At 43.6% G+C, this 20021-nt stretch overlaps 1 protein-coding gene across 1 annotated transcript in view; it reads right to left on the bottom strand.

Moving 5' to 3' along the window:
• Positions 1-1099: 1099 nt before the first annotated feature.
• The window catches only part of LOC147899981 (uncharacterized), a 125677-nt gene continuing 106755 nt past the window's right edge, over positions 1100-20021 (bottom strand). Inside the window, exon 9 of the mRNA XM_087377158.1 lies at positions 1100-2257. Coding sequence (XP_087233284.1) covers positions 1100-2257 — 1158 coding nt within the window. The remainder of the gene's footprint in view (positions 2258-20021) is intronic.

Below are 20021 nucleotides of genomic sequence, written 5' to 3'. Positions count from 1 at the left end.
GATGACAAATGGTGGTATGCAGTCCAAATGTCACCTCAAAAGAAACATGTGTTCAAAGATACCGAGGTTGAGGACAAGATGCCAAATGTGATAAGAGCTTACATCCAAGTAATTCCTTTACTTTGAGGGGGACCAAATGCCCTTTTGATGTTGTTGTAAAGGACCTAGCGCTATATCGAGAGTGTGTTTGAGATTTAGCACAAGATGAGGGCAAGGACAAGGTAGAGAAAAGATTTGATATTAGTTCCTTAGTCTTATTTCGCATGAAGATTATGAAGAATCATTAGAAGGCTCGACATGATGCAAAGATACACAAAGGGAGATACATTTCAAAGAAGGTGACCTAGTGTTGCATTTTGACAGCAGACTAGATTACCAAATGGACAAGAAGTTCGTATAGGCATGGTCAAGATTGTACATAGTGGTGAACAAACGCAACAATGATACATAGTGGTGAAAGAATGCAACAATGACTTTGAGAGCTACCAAAACCACATGGAAGGAAAGTCTTCAACAGAGAGATCTGAAGCCTTTCTATGTTGGCATTTGGCCCAAAGTATTGGAATGCTACCCTTTCCATACCTAGGGGAAAACTGTGAATATTAATTGTTGATTTCAAAAATTGAAGACATGGGGGAGAGAGACAGAGAGAGAGAGAGCATTATGCTAGTGTGTTTCAATTTCAAAGAAAGATCACGTATTCATGTAGCAACTTATGAAAATCAACTCATTGAAAGTGCACGCTTGATAATTTTACCTCGCTCGAACATTGATGTGGCATGAGAAAAAAAGAACAAATAAGCGCGGGGCTTTTATGTTTATTTTTAAAAAAAATTACCCTGCCATGACTCTCCTTGATTCTCTTGTTGTGTTCATCCTTCATTTTGTACCCTACCCTTAGTAATGCTCCCCCTCGTAGTCCTTCCCTACCTCTCATGTTAGGAAGTTTTTTGTTTTGATTTTTTGAGATTGTGTCCAACTTGTTTGCAAATTGTTGTCACCTATGTGCTCCCAGTTTCTGATTCTCGGTCACTTCCTCTAAGTGGGTTGTGACAAAACATGCACGTTTAGTGAATGATAAGTTGTTGCAGCATTGTCATTAGGAGGGACGCGAAAGCTCAGCCGGAAATGGTGGCCGCATGCGAGGAGGCATGGTTTTTTGGGGAGGAGCTTGGGCTCCAAATGGTTGCATTGGCACTGGCCGCGTTCCTTGAGCATTAAATCGAGGTGGGCAAAATTGTGGACTCGGAAAAGACTGCTGTGCAGCTCCAAGCAGCACATCCTGCGACATCCTCGGAGCTGTGAATGTAGGGACGAGTCTTCCTGGTGTTGAGCTCAACCCATATGCCGGTGCCATTGCTGCTGGCCTCAATCCAACCGGTCCATTACTGCCCATGGGTTGTGCAAAATGCCCAATTTCTCCTGAAGACGCCATGGGCTGTGGAGGAGATCGCCGGTTGCTGCCCATGCCCTGTGGAAAAGGCGCTATTCCTTCGGAGGATGCCATTGGCTGTTGAGCCATACCCTGTGGAAACGGTCCACTCCTTCCAGTAGATGACATAGGCTCTGGAGGTCGCCATACCACCGGTGGGGTAGGTCCAGGCGGTCGTGGCATGGAACCCATTTGCTGCTGATATCCCCGCGGTGAGAACGCCTGAGGACTTTGCTGTATTGGTGCTTGAGGTTGATTAGTGGGCCTTATTGCAGTTTGTGGCATAGACCCTGGAGGATGCCTGATTGGAGGCGTGAAAGATGGTTGGGGTGGCCTTACTCCAGGATATTGACTTTGTTGCCAGTTTGTGAAGGATTGTGCAGGCTGACTTTGGATGCCCAAATCTTGTTGTTGATGCTGGTCTTGAATCCATGTCTTAGTTCTTCCTTCTGTTATTTGGTGCCGTGGGGTATCTTGCACACTGAAATCTATGGCTGCTGCTTCTCTTTTCTTCATCATGTCATTAAGCATAGTTGAATTGGAAATTGTTTTATTATTAGTGCTGCCCTCTTGCGAGGCAACGAGTTTATCAATATTTTCTTCGCCTTTCTTTTCAATGCCTGCGACTTTCAATGCAGTATCCTTGAGATTTCGAAGCTGTTCGGCTGTTTCTAGAACTTCAGCACGGATATTCTTGTAAATTCGTAGAGAGGCAGGCTGACTCTCGTCTGTTTCTGGCTCAAACTCCTGCTGCAAATCTTCTCCTTCATCTTCAAATATTTTTGGATTGAAATTGAAGGAGTACCTTGGTGCTTTTGATCGAACCTGCAGCAAGAAATTACGAAAAATAATTAGCTTTCATGAGCTCAAATTTTTTGAAATTGCTTAATCTGCCCTTTCCCATCTAGAGCGCTTCAGGTTCTTTATCCAGTCAGACTTGTGGTCCTAGTATTTCATTCTCAGGTCAAGGCCGTCACATACTTTTTTAAACTTCAGGGGTGCTCGCTCTTTTACTCTCTCCCTCTGTGTTTTTGCAGTCGTTTTGCAGTATCACGTAGGCTTAGTGAGCTATTGGTTAGTCCTTTCAAACTTCTATCATCAGTATAGTTAAGGTTATCATATATGCCTAAGACAGTGACAATGTTTTTGTGCAACTCCATCATTATGTTATCAGTGTTTAGGAGTTCAAATTTTGTATTTAAGGTCTACTTTCGTTGTACTTTCAGTTCAATTAAAATGTTCCTCTTTGTGGCTTCTGCTCATGTGCTGTGACCCATTGGATTCCATCTCTTTAATATGCTATGCATTTGGGAAATGCACGTGCATGTGTAAGATGATAGGATGAGCCTTGTACCTTAGAAGATCCATCCAATGGCTTTTGAGAAACAAAATCAATGCTATGGAGACCCATCATGACCTTTGAAATACCAATTCATCGACTGTTCTTTAAGAAGTCCAGATGCAGGGCTACACAGAGCCTATCATAAATGCATCATTTGCATGAATGGCTCAATGGTTGATGGCCATGTTCTTGGAGTATATCTTACAAACATTTGTGGCCTCTCGTGTTTCCTTGCTGCAGCAAACTTACGGCTTGCTGAGAGGCCATGGGCTGCTGAGAGGAGGGGTAAGCACGGTAACCTCGGAAGGAAGATTGGTTTTGGAGAGAGCTTGAGCATCTGCATGGAAGTTGAGTATTTGGGTTATCCCCCCCTCCAAAAAAAAACACATTTCAAGACATGGATGAAGCTTCTTCGTCATGCTTTCCCCGAGGAGCTTGTGAAATTTGGATTGATATCAAAGGAGTTGGCGAACACGGAGGGTGGAGCTGGTGAACTTGTGCCGTTTGTGCTTTCTACGGGAGATGCAGCTCAGCAAGTAGGCCACCATTGTACGCATACACTGTTGCCAAAAGATTTGGAGGGTGTTTTCCGGGAATCTCTGAGGGGGAAAGGTGCCTTCTGCATGCTGATATTCAGCGGCCGGAGAAATCGTGAGTCTGAGTCAAAATGGTGGCGAGAAGTGGGCTGCAAGCACCCTCAATGTTGTGAGGTCCCACTGGACCGAATCAAACGCGAACTAGAAAAGCTTCATCAAGGGACGGTGAGGACTTCTCGAAGTTCGAGTGTGGTTTACCCTCGAATGGTTTTGAAGCTAAGTTTTTTGGAAAAGGGTTTTTTCTTATTTGATGTGTATTTTGTAACGAGATGGTTGGGAGGTCGTTTGTTTTTGGAGGGGTGGCCAACTTTTGCATGTTGGTTATACCATGAACTCTTGCTTTTCCATGATTGCCCCGTATGGATCTAGTTTCCTAACTTGCCGCAATGGTTGGGAGAGACGCTAGAGATTGTTGCTTGTGTGTTTGGTAAAGTGTTGCACATCCATCAACTGCCAAGATGCATTTTGGAGCTAAGCGGGCGTGGATTCTATGGGATAGCCCACAGGAGGTTCCAGATCATATGGAGATCAAGATTGCTGAAGATTTGGTGCATATCCAAGACGTTAAGTTTGGCCCATTTCCAAATATGCTTCATTTGCAAGAAGTGCAACCATTTCGCTTGCACTTGTCCTGATAGGATTGGTAAGGAGATCCATGTGGCATATCAATGGTTGGAGGAGTAAAATGGGCAAGCCCGTTCAGAGACCAAGGAACGGTTGACCAAAAGGCCCCTGAATGTTTGGAAGGAGATAAAGAGAGCTCCAATGCCAACCAGCCCCTAGCTCATTCTGAAGATGAGAAGGTCGACAAGAATTCAAGGAAGATGAAGGCTGGAGGGTTGTTTGTCATAAAAGGAAGATCAAGGCTCTACATGCAGGTGAAACGTCATCAACAAAGCTTGATTCACATCATGCAATGGATTCAAAGAAGTAAGACAAGCCCTCCAGGCGGAAGCAGAGGTGACATGCGGGGAGTTTGATTTTTTTCCGGAGATGTTCAAGACCTTGGATTTTGTTGTGTTTGTAAATTGCCTAATTGCTCCCATTGGGGTAAGGGGGGCATGGCAATGCTAATTAAAAGCCCTGCAAAGAGGAGAGTCTCATTCAAAGATGGTGAGGGTTGTGCGTTGGCTATAGAAGTCTTGATGCTTGGGTTTTGCTTCTAGGTTCTTTGTTTATACGCCCCTAATGGGTCCAAGAGAGCACAATAATTATTGGGTTTTTTTGAGAAAAAAATTATCAAGATCCAACTAGCTTCTTTGTGGGGATTGGAACACGACTAAAGAGGTAACTGATAGGTCACATTGTAATCAATCCATGTCGGTTTCAGAACGAGAAGCGTAGGAGGATCTATGTCTAGATTGGGACTTGATAGCTTGTGAGAAATTAGACCCAGAGGCGTAGGTGGATTTGCTTGGAACCACAAGAGGAAAGGCTCGAATTTTTCGAGCAGGGAGAATCAACTGGGTGTATGCTTTGGGGAGGGGCGGAGGATGAGAGCCCCCCTTTGAGGTGAATATGTCATTTCAACTTGCTTGTCTGTCCATGCGCCTATTTTGTGGTGGTTTACTGTTCCCACTCTGGTTGAGAGGTTTTGGCTGATCTCTTGTGCTAACCTTGTTGACCCTTGCTCTTAGTGGGATGCCACAATTAGAGGGGTTGTGACATTCGCAAGAAAGAGGTAATAGGAGTAATATTGAAGTTATGCCCAAGGGATCCATGTCTGGTCACTATGATTGTGGAGATAGAGGAGATTTAAATGAGTGGAGAGGAAAAGAGTGGAGCATGCAAGACTAAAGAGCCGCCAACTTTGGTTCAAAGTTGGCGATTGCCTGTTGCATGTCTTTTCAGGATGTCAAGCACAAGCAATCGAGTGAACCAATAGATAGGGTTGACGACTCTGAAGAGAATGTCGTGATCGGGTTTTGGAGGATTGCTGAAGTGTTCAAGAAGGAGCTCGGTGTAATTGTTAGAGCCCCGGCATTGACTGATGATGTTTGGTCAGTTAAGACTCAAGTAGTCTTAGACTTAGTTGCCTCTAGAGTTTTTGTCAGAAATGCTTGGGGTTGAGGACTCTAAAGCGAATGTCGTGATCAGGTTTTGGAGGATTGCTTAAGTGTTTAAGAAGGAGCTTGGAGTAATTGTTGGAGCCCTAGCTTTGACTTATGATGTTTGGTCAGCTAAGACTCAAGTAGTCTTAGACTTAGTTGCCTATAGAGTTTTTGTCGGGCACTGCTTCGGGTTGGCTCAAGCTTTATTAGAGGGACTTAGAGAGGTGTTGGATACCTTGGAGAAAGAGACATCACCTAGCACTGATGGTATAACTAAAGATTTCTTTGTTGAACTTCGGGATATGCTTAAAGGAGATTTAGTGGAGATAGCCAATGTAGCCGTGGAAAGAGGCTTGCTTTCTAAAGATGTTATTGCATGAAAAGACAAAATCGTATAAAGTGATAGCTAAGGGCTTTAACTTTGAGGATTGAGGAAATGTGTATGGGTAGTGGTAGATTGGGAACAAATTGGCTTCATTAAGGAAAGATACATTTTTAAGAATATCATGAATACTTCATCTGGTCTTGATTATTATGTATGTGCCTCAGGTCTAGGTGCTTCTTATTGTATGCAGTGGTCTTCATGGGACAGAGGTCCTGCTTACTTTGTAGGCTCTTGGAGGAATTTCAAATGCCTTTCAAATGATCATGATTCCAATTAGTAAGTCACCTCAGAGAAAGTGCAAGAGGAATTTCAAATGCCTTTCAAATGATCATGATTCTAGTTAGTAAGTCACCTCTGAGGAAGTGCAAGGAGAATCCAGCAGATTGATTCAGCCATACCCTTGGATTGGGTTCTTCCGGGTGACAAGTTTCACTCTATGGACACATGGCTACGAGCCTTTACGAGATCAGGGATCCCAATTTAGGTTATGGGACTATGAGGATCAGAGGGGGATGCCTTGGTCTTTGATGTTCACTCTGGGGACAGGTTATCATGATCTACGGATGATATTCTTATGCATATTGCATTTCGGCCTATTTAGGGTTCTAGGTCATGTGGAATAGTGTTTTGGCTAGACCTATCCCCAGTCACATTCCCTTTGGGCTCATGGAGGCTTTGGCTCTATGGAGGTGTCCCCATAAAGTATTTGCAATGGGAGCCAGGGGAGTGGAAATGGATTGATGCAAGGCACCAAGAGAAGAGCCTACCCTTCTTTCAATACATGGTTAGTAATACCATTAAGTTCCAACTTAGCCTTAAACATTGTAAGCCCAAAGGGGTTCTAATTTAGGGAATTTTTAAATTTCTGTTGATCTGCAGAAATCCTTTTGAAAGAGACCCTGAAAATCCCTCAAGAGTAAAAAAATCCACTCTTCTCTTTTAGCTTTTTGTTCATAGAGGGATTTCCCTAAACCAGTGGGGGTCAAGGTTCGGGACAATTTCCACGTGTTCTCGTGGTCTCTATACTGATTAGTCTATTTAGCATTGCCTATGGACTACAGACAGCTGAGGATTATTTGAAGGAGATCACCAGGATATTGAGCACCTTTCATTTTTTCATGACTTGGGGCTTGATCGCATGGCTCTCTGTACATACCTGCACATGCATCTATGGATACTTCGTGGGATATTTTGGCAAGATATCAAAGTGGCATATTTGGAGATCCAGATGTACAGAGGCTTTGGATGGTTCAAGATCCACCTTGCACATTACATTGCCTAGTATCTGGACGGGCACGATACATACTTTGGTAGCCATTTGGGGGCTATGCAAGGGTCTTCACGAGCAACCAGGAGGAATGTTTTCTAGAGGGAGTGAAGCGGCTCCCTATTCTTCTCGCAAGCCCCTACAAAGTTGAGGTGGCACCATCAGCCCAACCTTGGTTATCTTCTTACTTTGTTACATGAGTTCTACTTTGCTATTTGGTTTTATTTTCTCATGCCTCGCATGATGTACTTCTCCACTGAGCTTTACACTCAAAGATTCTTTTAGTCTCTTCTTCACTCCAAAGAAAAAAGACTCAAAACAATTGAACAAAGGAGGTTATAAGCACAAAAAGGAAAGTCATCCAACTAACGTGGGAGGTGGCAACTCCAATTATAACATTGTACGTACTTCTCTAAATATTAACATGTCCATTTTCAATCTCCCCACTCCTTGGACATGGTATCAAAGCATGCTCTATAAACCTTAGAGGAAGAGGGTATGGACAATGCCATCATCGACACTATAGAAATCAAGGGGGAATCATGGACTGATACAACAAGAGGGTTCTCTAACTAGCAATGTTTTCACCCAACCACGGGTCCTAGAAAGCTCTCGTCTTTATTTCTCTGTCTACTTTTCTCTACGAGTTCCTCAATGCTCTTCTTGGTTGGAGCTTCTTCAGAACCCTCCCCCATGCCCAGTGCTTGCTACTTGGCTTGCTCAATTGGTGTCTCGTGTCCATTAGGACACTTGCATCAAAGCCCTCTCAACATGGCTTCCCCTAGCACCTTATTAATGCTAAAGCTTAGAATTAACCCTAGACCTTAGCGATCTAAGTCCACCATTCATGCAAGCACTGCCGAACCCTCGAATTTTCTACCTTGCCATAATTGAGCAATAGGCTTCCGCAATTATGGGCTTATCCTTTCCCATGTTGATCTCTCTTCAGGTCTATCTTTCCAATTAACCAGATATTCTGGCCGTATGGTACGTCGCGTTCTTTTTCTTGTCTGTCTAAAATGAGTTCAACTAGGACTTCATTTCCAATGCAATTATCATCATCTCCTAATTTCCTTTTTAACCTACTTACATGAAAAATCGGATGTACTCTACATGCCTCTGGTGAGGCTATTTCGTAAGCAAGTTCTCCAATTCTCGTAAGTATTGTGAATAGACCACAATACCAAGGAGACAACTTAGGACATTTACCTGTCTTTAAAGATTCTGAAGATTCACGTACCCTAAGATAGACTTTCTCATTTACTTCAAACTCCAACCTTCTACGGTGGGGGTTTGCATAACTTTTTGCTCTATCTTGAGCCGTTCTGGTGCTATCTTTAGCTAACTTAAGCATCTGATTCATATCCTCAAGAAAGTCTTTGGCGAGAATTTGAAGATGATTATATTCAAGAAACAAATCAAAAGAGAATAACGCATATCATATTTAGAAATTGGACTTTGATAGTCGAGCATCCATGGAATGCTAATAGTGAAGCATCATCTCATTTCATAGGACAAAGAAAGGTTCACAGAGATCACCCCATTTAAGGTTCAAAGCATGTAACATATACTCCCTAGATAATTTCCAATGCAATTCCATGACAATCATCAATATCCAGCAATATGCATACACGAAACAAAGGAAACATCAATGTAGTTTCATTTGTTGCAAAGTAAAGTAAGTTTTTGATGTCAATTGGACATGTGACAAAGTAAAAACTACAAGGTAAAATTTTATGGCATTGGATGTTTGATCTAAGATCACTCCTAGGGTTATAAGTTATTGGAAAAGGAATCAAAGAAGAGGATTGTAGCATAAGTACCAAGTTTGCATGCTATGGCTCAAATTATCATCCTATTCCAATATTATGGCATAAAAGATTAGGACATGTCAACTTCAAAAGTTGACACAATTGAGAAATCACAATAAGGTCATTAAGAAACAACAATATGATAATTGAGAATTATCAAAATTGAGATTTGTAAAAGAGTATGTGAAACCTATTGCAAGGCGAATTTAGATGCGATAATGCTATAATGGAAGAAGAGACATTTGAGATTTGATGCATATACAAGTATGACATTCTGCACAAGCTAGAAGCATAAATGTTTCACGTATCAAGAAGCCTACAACAAGACATATCTCATAAAAAATATTTGTCAGAGGCTTTAACTAAATCAAAGCTACAGTTAAGATAGAGGCGTTTACAAGAAATAGAATGTTGCAACATATATATATATTGTGCATGGCAGGAGCATCTTCGATAATATCTTCTCATTTTGGGACGCTTCTGACTGGGCCATGCATAATGGCCATAGGCTTGCCATTCTACTCCTGGACTTTGAGAAAGCTTATGACAGAGTAGACTAGGGATTTCTAGAGGGTTCTCTCGCTCGCTTTGGATTCATAGATGCATGGATCAGAGGGGTATCAACTCTCTACAGATCAACCCATAGCCAGGTTCTCATTGGTGGAGTCAGGGAAGACATGCTTCAGATTACCAAATCGGTCCGTCAGGGATGCCCTTTGGCCCCCTTTCTCTTTTTATTTGTGGCCGAAGCTATAAGCTATTACCTTAGAGCTCAAGCTAATATTATAGGGATGAGTCTTCCGTTGAGGCAGGAGGATGAGCTATTGGATAGTGAGATACGGCTGTTTTTTCAGATGCCACACGACAGACACTCACCTCGTTCAGAAAAGCCTTGGATTTGTTTTATACTACAGCAGGGGCTCATATTAATTGGAACAAATCCAATGGCTTTTAGATTAGTGATGAGGACATTCTAGATTGGGGGATTGACATAGGATCCACTTGGATTCAGAGGGGTGTTTCCATTAGGTACCTAGGATGCTAGGTTGGGGTGAGCATCTCTCCAACACAACAGTTTGCTCCCGTGTAGAGAGCATCGAAGGATACTCATTTTTTGGAGATCTGCCAGACTTGACCTTGCATCCAGAGTAGTGGTTGTGAATCAGGTATTATGTCTACTGCATGGTTCGTTTGCTCATGTTGGTGCAGATCTAGAGGTTGTATATCTCAGCTCATGAGACCTATCAGGAACTTTCTTTGGAGTGGATTAGATGGCACCTCAGATGTTGTAGCCAAGGTGGCTTGGGAGACCCTCATTCTCTCCACAGGGGAAGGAGGTCTCAATATTATTGATCCGACTTTGCAATGTATGGCCTTAATCTGCAAGTTTGTAGTGAGAGGATTGATGCCTGGATAGGAGCCTTGGAAAGATTTTTTCCTGTGCAGCATTCAGTCTTGTACACCTTCTCACGGGGGAGATTGGATGGACAGGTCGAGATGGATTTTTACTTCAGCCCATCTTAGATCTCCCTCTTCTCCTCTCATGGCTTCCAATTTGAAAGCTTGGGACAACTTCAGAGACACTCTCCGGAGAGTTATACCTCCTCTCGCGAAGAAATAGACAGGCAACTAATCATGTGGAATGAATCTATATTGGATGAGCATGGCAAATCACTAGGAGTGTCACATTACATGAAGTGGTCTAGATGGGAGAGGAGACATGCTTCTACTGTAGGTGCCTGAAAGGCTTTTAGACAGCTTCCAGAGGATCAGAGACTCTTTTTTTTTTTTCAAAGAAAGGAACCTTCTATTAATGCTTGAAAGCTTTCGTACAAGATAGCAGTCCGAAGGTGCTGAGTATGGAAAAAAAACCAAAAAAGGCTGAAAGAAAGAACCGGCCTGTTGTTCCAAAGAAACCCAGCTCACTGCCTAGGGGATCTCTAGTACTCAGGCTAACAGCCAAGTGGGGGGACTATACAACCAGTGAATCCCTCGCGTGGGGTGAAGATGTAGAAAAATCCTGCAGGCCAAGCCTTGCAGAAACGAGCACACCTCTTGATAGTCGCCCTGGAGCCTGGAGTCCCACGCTCCTAGGGGTAGTGTGTATATGATGTCCTATCAGATGGCGACTAGGGTAGTTGAGGGTGGAACCAGGTGCTCACCCGTCATGAGACAGCAACGAGCCACCCAAATGTTCCATGCCGTGATGCTGGCTACCACCTCCCAAACGTTGTCCTCCCTAGGAGGAGGGGCTAGGCTGTTAGGAGGGACTACCTCGTGGAGTGCTATCCTCTGGATGCTCTGACCCTGTATCCGGTAGGCTGGGGAGATCTCATCAATCTGAAACGTGTGTCCTCCCTTTGTCAACCAGGCCACCTCCCCCAGGTGTAGTCTCTCTGAAGACTCTGCATACGTGTCATGATCCTAAGGGCTCCCATCCAAATCCTCGTTGCGCTATACAGCTCCACAGGTAGTGTGGGATAGTCTCCAGGACACCATCGGAGTAACAATGGCACTTCCTCTCCACTCACATCTGCTCCAACCACGGTCCAATGGGCAAGCCTCCGTGGGTGGCCAGCCAGAAGAAGTACGATATCTTCCTCGGCCGCAAACTGGACGACAACCACGTCCAAAACCTGGAGCAAACATCCCGAGGCACTCTTTGGGTCACCCAATGCCTCTCCCTCGAGGAGGTCCACCTCAACGAGTCCATCTAAAGCCTCCTGCCAATCTGTGTGGTGTAGAAAAAGAAGGGCACCTCATCCACCTACTCGGCCAAGCCGCCCCTGAAGGCCAGAACCACTCTCCTGGATCCCACTGGGCCTCCCTCAGGGGTCTACCCTCCCACAGCCAAAGGTGCCATCTAGGGGCATCCTACTCTGAGATACTAGAAGGGTCAATGTGCCACTCCTTCCCCAAACGTCCCACCACTGTGATCATCTGCCAATGAATCCCATCAAGACTCCCATCCATCTCGGGGTCTCTCTCAGTGAGTGGCTGAAGTAGGCCTCCAGGTCCTACACGAAAGAAGCCGGGGTGTGTGCTGCCTTGTTGCATCAACATCCTCAAGGGGACACCAGTACAGGAAAACTGCCCCAACCATCTGCTGTCTCTCCATACGTGAAGTCCTTCCCACTAGGACTCAAGAATGGCTAATTCAATCTCGCTCATTCGCTGCCCTGCCCCTCGCAAATGCGCTGGGGCATCAAGCCTCGCCTCTGCCTCCATGGGTAATTTGCCCCAACGGCCAAAAGATCCTGCCGGACCACTGTCCCACTGTGCCCAACCAATGTGAGTCTGTTGTCTGAGCATACGCCCCTGCTGATCTCTGATCTCTACGTGCCACATAAGGGGCTGATGCTCAAACTCCTCTCTGCATCTGGGCGGAGCACGAATGAGACCCCCTGCCAATCTCTGCCAAACCCTGTGAAGGCTCCTCATCAAGGAGGAACCCTTCCCCATAAGGGGGGTCTCTGAGAAGATCCATCTGTGTGAAGGTTGCCACTGTTTTCCAGTGCATGGGGTGTTCCTTAGAAGCCCTCGCTGTAAGAGGACCTTCCAAGGCTTTGCACCTGGGGTGAGGCCGCGAACCACCAACTTGCCCAGGAGCGCTCTGCTTTGCATCTCACGATCAATGATACCCAAGCCTCCCAGTGCCTGCGGCATGATCACCGTCTGCCAAGCTACCCAGGCTCTAGTGTTCCTCGTGCCGTCTAAACCTGCCCAAAGGAAGTTTCGAACCAACCGTCGGAGCTGCCTAATGCATCCTTTGTGAAAGCACCAGTAGGAGGCGATATACCAGGCCATGGCAAGGACCTGGTTTGCCACTAAGGCGCGACCTGCTAGAGAGAGTTTGGCCAAGCTCCAGTAGAGAAGCTTGCGCCGAACACTCTCAAGGACCGGGGGCGATCAGTTGCTCTGCTGTAATGTCAATACCAACTTGGCATCCGAGGTATCTCGTTGTCTGGCCCCGCGGTATCCATCTGAAGCCAAACTCACTTCCCCACTCACGGATCTCCTGTGTCTCCTCAGAGCTTGTGAAGAAACCTATGGATTTTGTCCAGTTGATCCGTGCACCGGAGGCCTCGCAGTAGATAGCCAAGGTGCCCTGACTCTCTCTAGACTCATTGTGGTGCCCTCAACATACAAGGCCGTGCCATCTGCAAAGTCAAGCAGCTGCTCCTCCTGTTTGATTGGGAATCTCAACCATGTGAGGCCTGCCACCTGTGATCTCAAGTAATCACCTTAGCCCCTTTTTTCGAGGCCTCGAACTAAGATCAGAGACTCTTATCAGTTGGCCACCTGAGAGGGAGTGCAGTCAGGATGCAGCAGAGAGGCAGCCATACCAGTAGAGTGGATAGATACAAATGACATGTCGATCACAGAGTCCACTTAGTTGGGAGCTTTCATGGAGCCGGGTTCCCTTACAGGTTATTGCCTTGCGGGATGCACATGAGGAAACCCTTGTCTTTGATGTTCAGTCGGGAGGAAAACTTCTCAGATCTTCAGATGATACTCTTTTGGAGGTTGCCTTCTAGCCTATAAGGATTGCAAGTTACATGGAGTGGGGCACGGACTCACAGTGGTATCTTGATCTTGACCCTGTTCTCCTGGCACTTGGGTCTTGGAGACTCTAGTTATATGGTGATTCTCCCATCAGGTTCTTGCAGTGGGGCCTAGGGGAGTGGGAATGGATTGATGAAGGGCACCGAGAGAAGAGCATCCCCTTCTTTCGTTACACAGTTAGAAATGCCAGGAGATTTCACCTTAGCACTAGAGGTTGGAGGCCCTCCAGAGCTCCTCATTGGGATAGTTTTCATATTTCTGCAGAGGTGCATAAAAACTTGTGGAGCAAGCTCTGGAAATCCCTCAGAAATAGAAAGATCACTCTTCTTTTGGCTTTCTATTCATGGAGGGATTGCAGTGAACCTGTGGAGATCCAGGTTCGGGGCTGACCCTACTTGTCCTCGTTGCCACGCAGCAATTGAGTCAATTCAGCATTGCCTTTGGGAGTGCGGACGGGCGAGGACGATCTGGAAGGGTGTTGCCAGGATTCTTTGCATATTTCATAGAACACTCTTCTTCATGACCTGGGGATCAATGGCATGGTTATCTTTTACTAGTCCTTAGTTGTTTTTCGAGGGACATGACTCAGACTCGTCCTTCATTACTCTGTGGAGTCATGCTCTCTCCTGGATGTTCCTTTCACTCCTTTCAGAGCTGCTCATGCCTCGATAGACACATCTTGGGAGATTCTGGCTAGCATTGCAGCTTGGAATATTTAGAGGGCCAGATGTATGGAGGCGATGGAGGTTTTACAAGTTCACCCTTCCCAGTCTATGGCTAGTATATGGACTGATACAATACACACACTGATGGCCACCTGGGCGAGTATGCAGGGATCCTCCAGAGCAGCTATAGCTAGGAGAGAGATTTTTTTCAGAGTTTGGAGAGGATCTCTGTTCTTCCCTGAGTCTTCTCAGGGTTGAGGCTTCCATCAACTCATCGAACGGCGGTCCGAATTGCACGAAAGGCCCCACTACCGATTGCATATCTGGCAGGGTGGTGTCATGGATAAACAAAAGGGTTTCCGAGTGGCATTTTCAACCTCCACCTTGGATTTTTGTTAACTCCTTTTGAGCTGTTTTTTCTCTCATCCATGACATGATATACTCCCGCATTTGAGCTTGCTCTTGCGGCTTTCATTCATACTTAATGAAGTAATATTTTTGAATATATATATATATATATCACATGTATTCTCTAGATCTCTGCAAAGAATGGAATCTAGAGACACTTGTATTTGTGCACATATATCAAAATAATACACTTGCAAAATATCGATTTGCACATTAGCAAAAAGTGCAAGAGCAAGTGAATGAAAAGCAATTGGTACTTTGAGAAATCCATCAATATGCCAAATTAATTGATAAAATAGTTACCCTTAAAGCCAATCATGGTTAGATAGCACATAAAGCTAACATAACTTTTGGGTGCATTGCACCTATTTATATCATGGTGGTGAAAGAATAAAAATAGATGTGCAATAAAGAAAATGCATTGTGGTTCAAATTAAAGCATATGAATATTTGATTGAGCTAAGAACTTTTTTTTGGGTGTCAAATGATATAGTATTCGATGAGATTCGAGATGGAGCAAGTTTAACAAGTGCACAAGTTCTCATGCCAAATACTACTAAGGAACCAAATCAAGCCAACTGAAATGCAAGCATAATTATAGGGGAAAAAAAGATGAGCAAGAATAAAGTAGAAAGAGACCATGGAGACTAAGATATTGAATAGCAAATGGATATGAACACATGCGAGTATGTCATTGTTGTTGCTGGACGGTAAAAGAGGGAAAGGGCTAATGAAATATGGGTTCACAAAGTAAAGTACAATCTAAATGGATCAATTGAGATACACAAGCCTGACTAGCTGCAATTCAGTATGGAGAAGACTATGAAGAACCCATGCACTAATTGAAAAATGGATTCAGGAGGATTTTCATCTTAATTGACAATCATCAATACAATTAAATGTGAAAAGAGTGAATCTTTAAACGGATACTTCATGAAGAGGTCTTATGTGCATTGGCCACAAGCACTAAACAGAACATGAAACACAAAAAGAGTTTGCAGATTGAACAAGAGTCTTTATGAACTGAAAACTGAAACAGGCACCAAGAAGTCAATATAATTGAATTATTATACTGTTGCAAAATTGGGATATATGAAGTCCAATGCAAATCATAGACAAGCGTAATCATCATCACGTGTGTCAGGTTCTTCCACACAAACTCCAACGAATCTGTGTGACACAGTATTGGCAGTGTTATTCTTTTGAGCATTGTTTCTCCTCTTGAAACAAAAGTCTTCTTTATGACTCAGCTTCACGCGTGACATCTTTATTCTTACCAATAAAATTCTTGCTGATATAGGCATGCTCATAGCCTTCATAAGTTGAAGTTGATTGACATTGCTCCTCGTCTAGTAAAGCTAATATCATTTCATTTAAACTAATTGTGTTATTGACAAGTAGTATCTTGATTTCAAAAACCTTCTGGATGATCATAAGTTTCAGCTAGTAAGTCACCTTAGAGGAAGGGAGAGGAGAATATATAAGATTGATGCAGCTCTACCCTTGGATTGGGTCATTATAGAGGCAGGCCTCACCATCATTTTCTTTGCTCGAGACCCTTACCAGGTCAGGTATCCCAATTCAGGTCATAGGACTTCAATGAGGTTTAGATGGGAATGCCTTGGTTTTTTATGCAGGCTATCCAGGTCCAGGGATGAGGATATCCTTGTGGACATTGCCTTTGTGCCAGTCAAGGTTTTGAGTCATGTGGGGCTGTGTTTCTTGACGTTAGGTTGGTATCTAGATCCTAACCCAGATCACATTCCCTTAGGTTTCTGGAGGATAGCTTCACTTGTCTGCAATTCCATAAAATTTGTTAAATGGGCTCCTTGACAGAAAGGTGTGCAGAATGAAAGATAGAGAAACGATTGGAGGTTGCACTCTTGAACTAGAAAGTCACACATAAATGTTGCCAATAAAATAATACTCTCTATAAGACAGCCCGACAGCAATCGACACACAAGAGACACTTCATTATGAAAGAGCTTACAAGGACTTGTTGCTCATCTTGACTAAAGGAACAAATGGAGAAAGGTTGTGAACACAAGTGAGCAAGAAGTGGTCACACAAAAACTCCAATAGAATGCTCAATGAAAATGAAGTACAAGTACTTGGTATATATAGTACCCAAGTAATACACTCCAGAATAGGCTAAGTCCTAGTCTATCCTACACCACCATATCATTATATGTGTCTACAAATCCCCCCTCAATGATATGGCTGAAGTACTCTGGAATGATGTTAGAAGTACCTGCTGTACCTAAAGTACCATGGTTGCACAAATTCATTCATGTGTGGATATAGGAACCTACGGGAGTACAAAAGGAACAATGTCATTTTACCACCCCCCTTGACATTACCCATGTCGATGACCTCTAGGACAAGCTTTTGGTGAAGATATCTGCCACATTGTCCTCAGTGGAACAATAGATAAGGTCAATGAAGCCATCTAAAATATAATCTGTATGTAGTGTTGATCATTTTTAATGTGTTTCATGCGAGCATGAAAGACAGGATTGTTGCCAATGGCAATGCAAGAGAGGTTGCCTCACCATCCTGTGCATCCAAACATGGGGCTGTTTTTCCTCACTAGCTGCTTGCTTATTTGGAACATTTGAGGGAGAATCACCCTTAACATGTGGCAAACTAGCTGAAGTATGAGAGGAAGAAGGAGTATCCTCTGGAGAACCCATATCATCATCCTCAAACTCAATTATATCCAAAGGAATATCATCATAAGATGGCAAATCCACACTAGTGGGCTGCATGAATTCATTCTCAGCAAATGCAACATCTCTGTTGACTATTATCTTCCTGGTTGGTGGATCATAGAGGCTGAAGCATTTACTTTCTGTACTATATCCAACAAAAATGCATTTGATGCTTTTGTCATTTTGATTTGGTCTAAGCTGAGATGGGATCAAAGCATAAGCAACTGAGCCAAATACACTGAAATGATGAACCTTTGGCTTTGAGCCATAAAACCTTTCAAAAGGTGTCACATTGACCATTTCATTGTTATACAAGTAGGCCGATGCCCTATGATGAACATGGCTAAACTTGGCATGCCATAAATCACTGGGAGAAGAAAATAAGACAACCAAAGCTTGTTGTACATAGGGCTGAGCATCAAGCTTGTATAGCCCTTTATCATAAGTACGTGTTGCCACAATTTCATACCCTTTCTTGGGATCCTTGATCCTGCATTGATCTTCTTGAAACTGAACAGGCATGTGTTGATCATGGGCAATAGAAGAAACTGAAATTAAATTCTTTCTCAAATCCTGGACATACCAAACATCACGGATGTATTTTTTCTTGCTTGAATCCAAAAGGATGGAAACTTGTTTGCCATGAACAGGCAAGATTTCCTCAAACCACTCCTTTCCAGGAGTCATGTGCTTAGTAGTACCACTATCCAAATACCATTTATCAACAGTAGCAGAAGAAGCATCAATAGACTGAGCATGTGCACTAGAATCCCCCCTGGCATCAAAGCTGTCCTGAACTGCAGCAAACACAAAATCTTTGTCCTCTTGTGCAAAGTGTCCCTGTGGTGGAACATTTGCAATTTCAGCTAGTGTAGCAAAATAACTGCTTGTGCCTTGCCTTTTCTTCTCATTAGCAATCCTTTTCTGACACTCTACAATAAAATGACCTGGCTGTTTACAATAATTGCATCTGCCCTTCTTCACCTTAGGACCTTGATATGTACTTGCATTCCCCTCGTTCTTGGGCTGATATGTATGGCTGTTATTTTTCTGAGAATGACCTCCCTTTTGCTGAAATTTCCCTTTCCTTGGGTGGCAAGTGCTTGCTCACCTTGACGAGAAGAATAGGCAAAATTAGAGGTCCTCTCCTCTTCCTGTAACGACAACCCAACTAGCTCATCAAATAAGAGATGGGCTTCCCTAAGCATAATAGTCAAAGAGGTAACAAATGTGCCATAAGAGGGAGCCAAACTGTTGAGAGTGATAGATACTAATTTCTTGTCATCTATTTCCTCATCAACGCTTGCTAGCTGATCTCTGCAATCATTGTAATGTGTTCTGTGATTGTCTGACCTTCTTGCATCTTTTGCTCCTTGAGCTTATTGGTCAATGCAATGATCCTTGCCTCATTCTTGACATGATACATGTTTGCCAAATTTTCCCACACACCCTTTACTTGTATGGATCATGGTCCACTTTCTGATCACACACATTTGTAGAGCAAGGCTCTTCCATTTACATTAGTATAGTTGACTTTTGAGAGCTTTGGTATTATGATGACCGAGGGTGATAAGTTGGAAGGATCCAACTATGCCTTGTGGTCATTCATGCTCAATAACATTTTGGTTGGCAAGAACTTATGGGATACTGTGAGTGGTGACGAGACTAGGCCTATTGCATCTAGTACCAGCTCATCCTCTACAACCACTTCTACTACTCCTACCACCACTTCTACTACTACTTCTGCCGCCACTTCTACCACTACTTCTACTACTACTGCTGCTGCCACTTCTATCACTACTTCTACTGCCGCCCCATCTCAAATGCTTTTGGAGGAGCAGAAGAAGTTTGATCGTAGAAATGCCCAAGCTTTGTTCTTGATTGCCTCGTCAGTGAAGAGGCACATTATGACAACCATTAAGTCATACAAAGACGCGTGATACATCTTATATTGGTCCATACCCTGTGGCAACCAAAGTTCAAAGTAGGTTCTGCTTCCACTCATGGATCTCATCCACAAGTAGAAGGTTCCATGCTAGAGGCTCCCCCTAGTGCTCTGTGTTAGAATTGGAAGGATCCATGCTGGAGGCTGCCTAGTGCTCTATGCTAGAGGCTTACCCATGTACCCATCAGGAGTGTGTATCCACGCAAACACTGTGATCTATCACTGAGGGGATTATGGTATGAAATGCTACTATGGAGCTTATGCTCAAGCATCTATGATAGTCCCTCTCAAAACAAAGTACTTTGTAAAGCATGATCTTCTCTATGTGGATGGGAGCGAAGTACTCAACAAATGTGTGATCTGAGTTATGATGAAACTCGCCAAATAGCAAGCCTCCTATAATATAATGATAACAATGTGTCAAGAGAATAGCCAAGAGTTTGTGTGAGGCGATGTATTTTTGTAAAACCAATGCAAAAAAAAAACCAATGCAAAAACCAAAGATGATGAGCATGAGCCAGAAAAGGACTTGCCAAGAGTTGGACCTTCAACCTCTAACATGGGAGGATGCATTGCGTGACGAGGTTGTGGCCTAAATACAATGATAGCAACCTCCTCACTAATGAAAATTACAACTCCTAACATTTCTCTTATTCTTACTCTTGTAAAGATGAGGACAATGACTACGACAACGACGATGGAAATAACAATGATCATTGATGATTGATTTACATAACACCACGTATTCACTGGACATGTTCCCTATCAATGTTCACATGGCAAGAATGAATCAAGTGATTATTGTATTCACACAATATCATGTACTCACTTGACACGTTGAT

The sequence above is a fragment of the Dipteris shenzhenensis genome, chromosome 7 (assembly GCF_047967505.1).
Source record: "Dipteris shenzhenensis isolate YYH24624 ecotype China chromosome 7, Dip_SZ_1.0, whole genome shotgun sequence".
Classification (NCBI taxonomy): Eukaryota; Viridiplantae; Streptophyta; class Polypodiopsida; order Gleicheniales; family Dipteridaceae; genus Dipteris; species Dipteris shenzhenensis.
The sequence above is the reverse complement of the archived record's forward strand: the minus strand, read 5'-3'. Positions and strand labels throughout refer to the sequence as shown.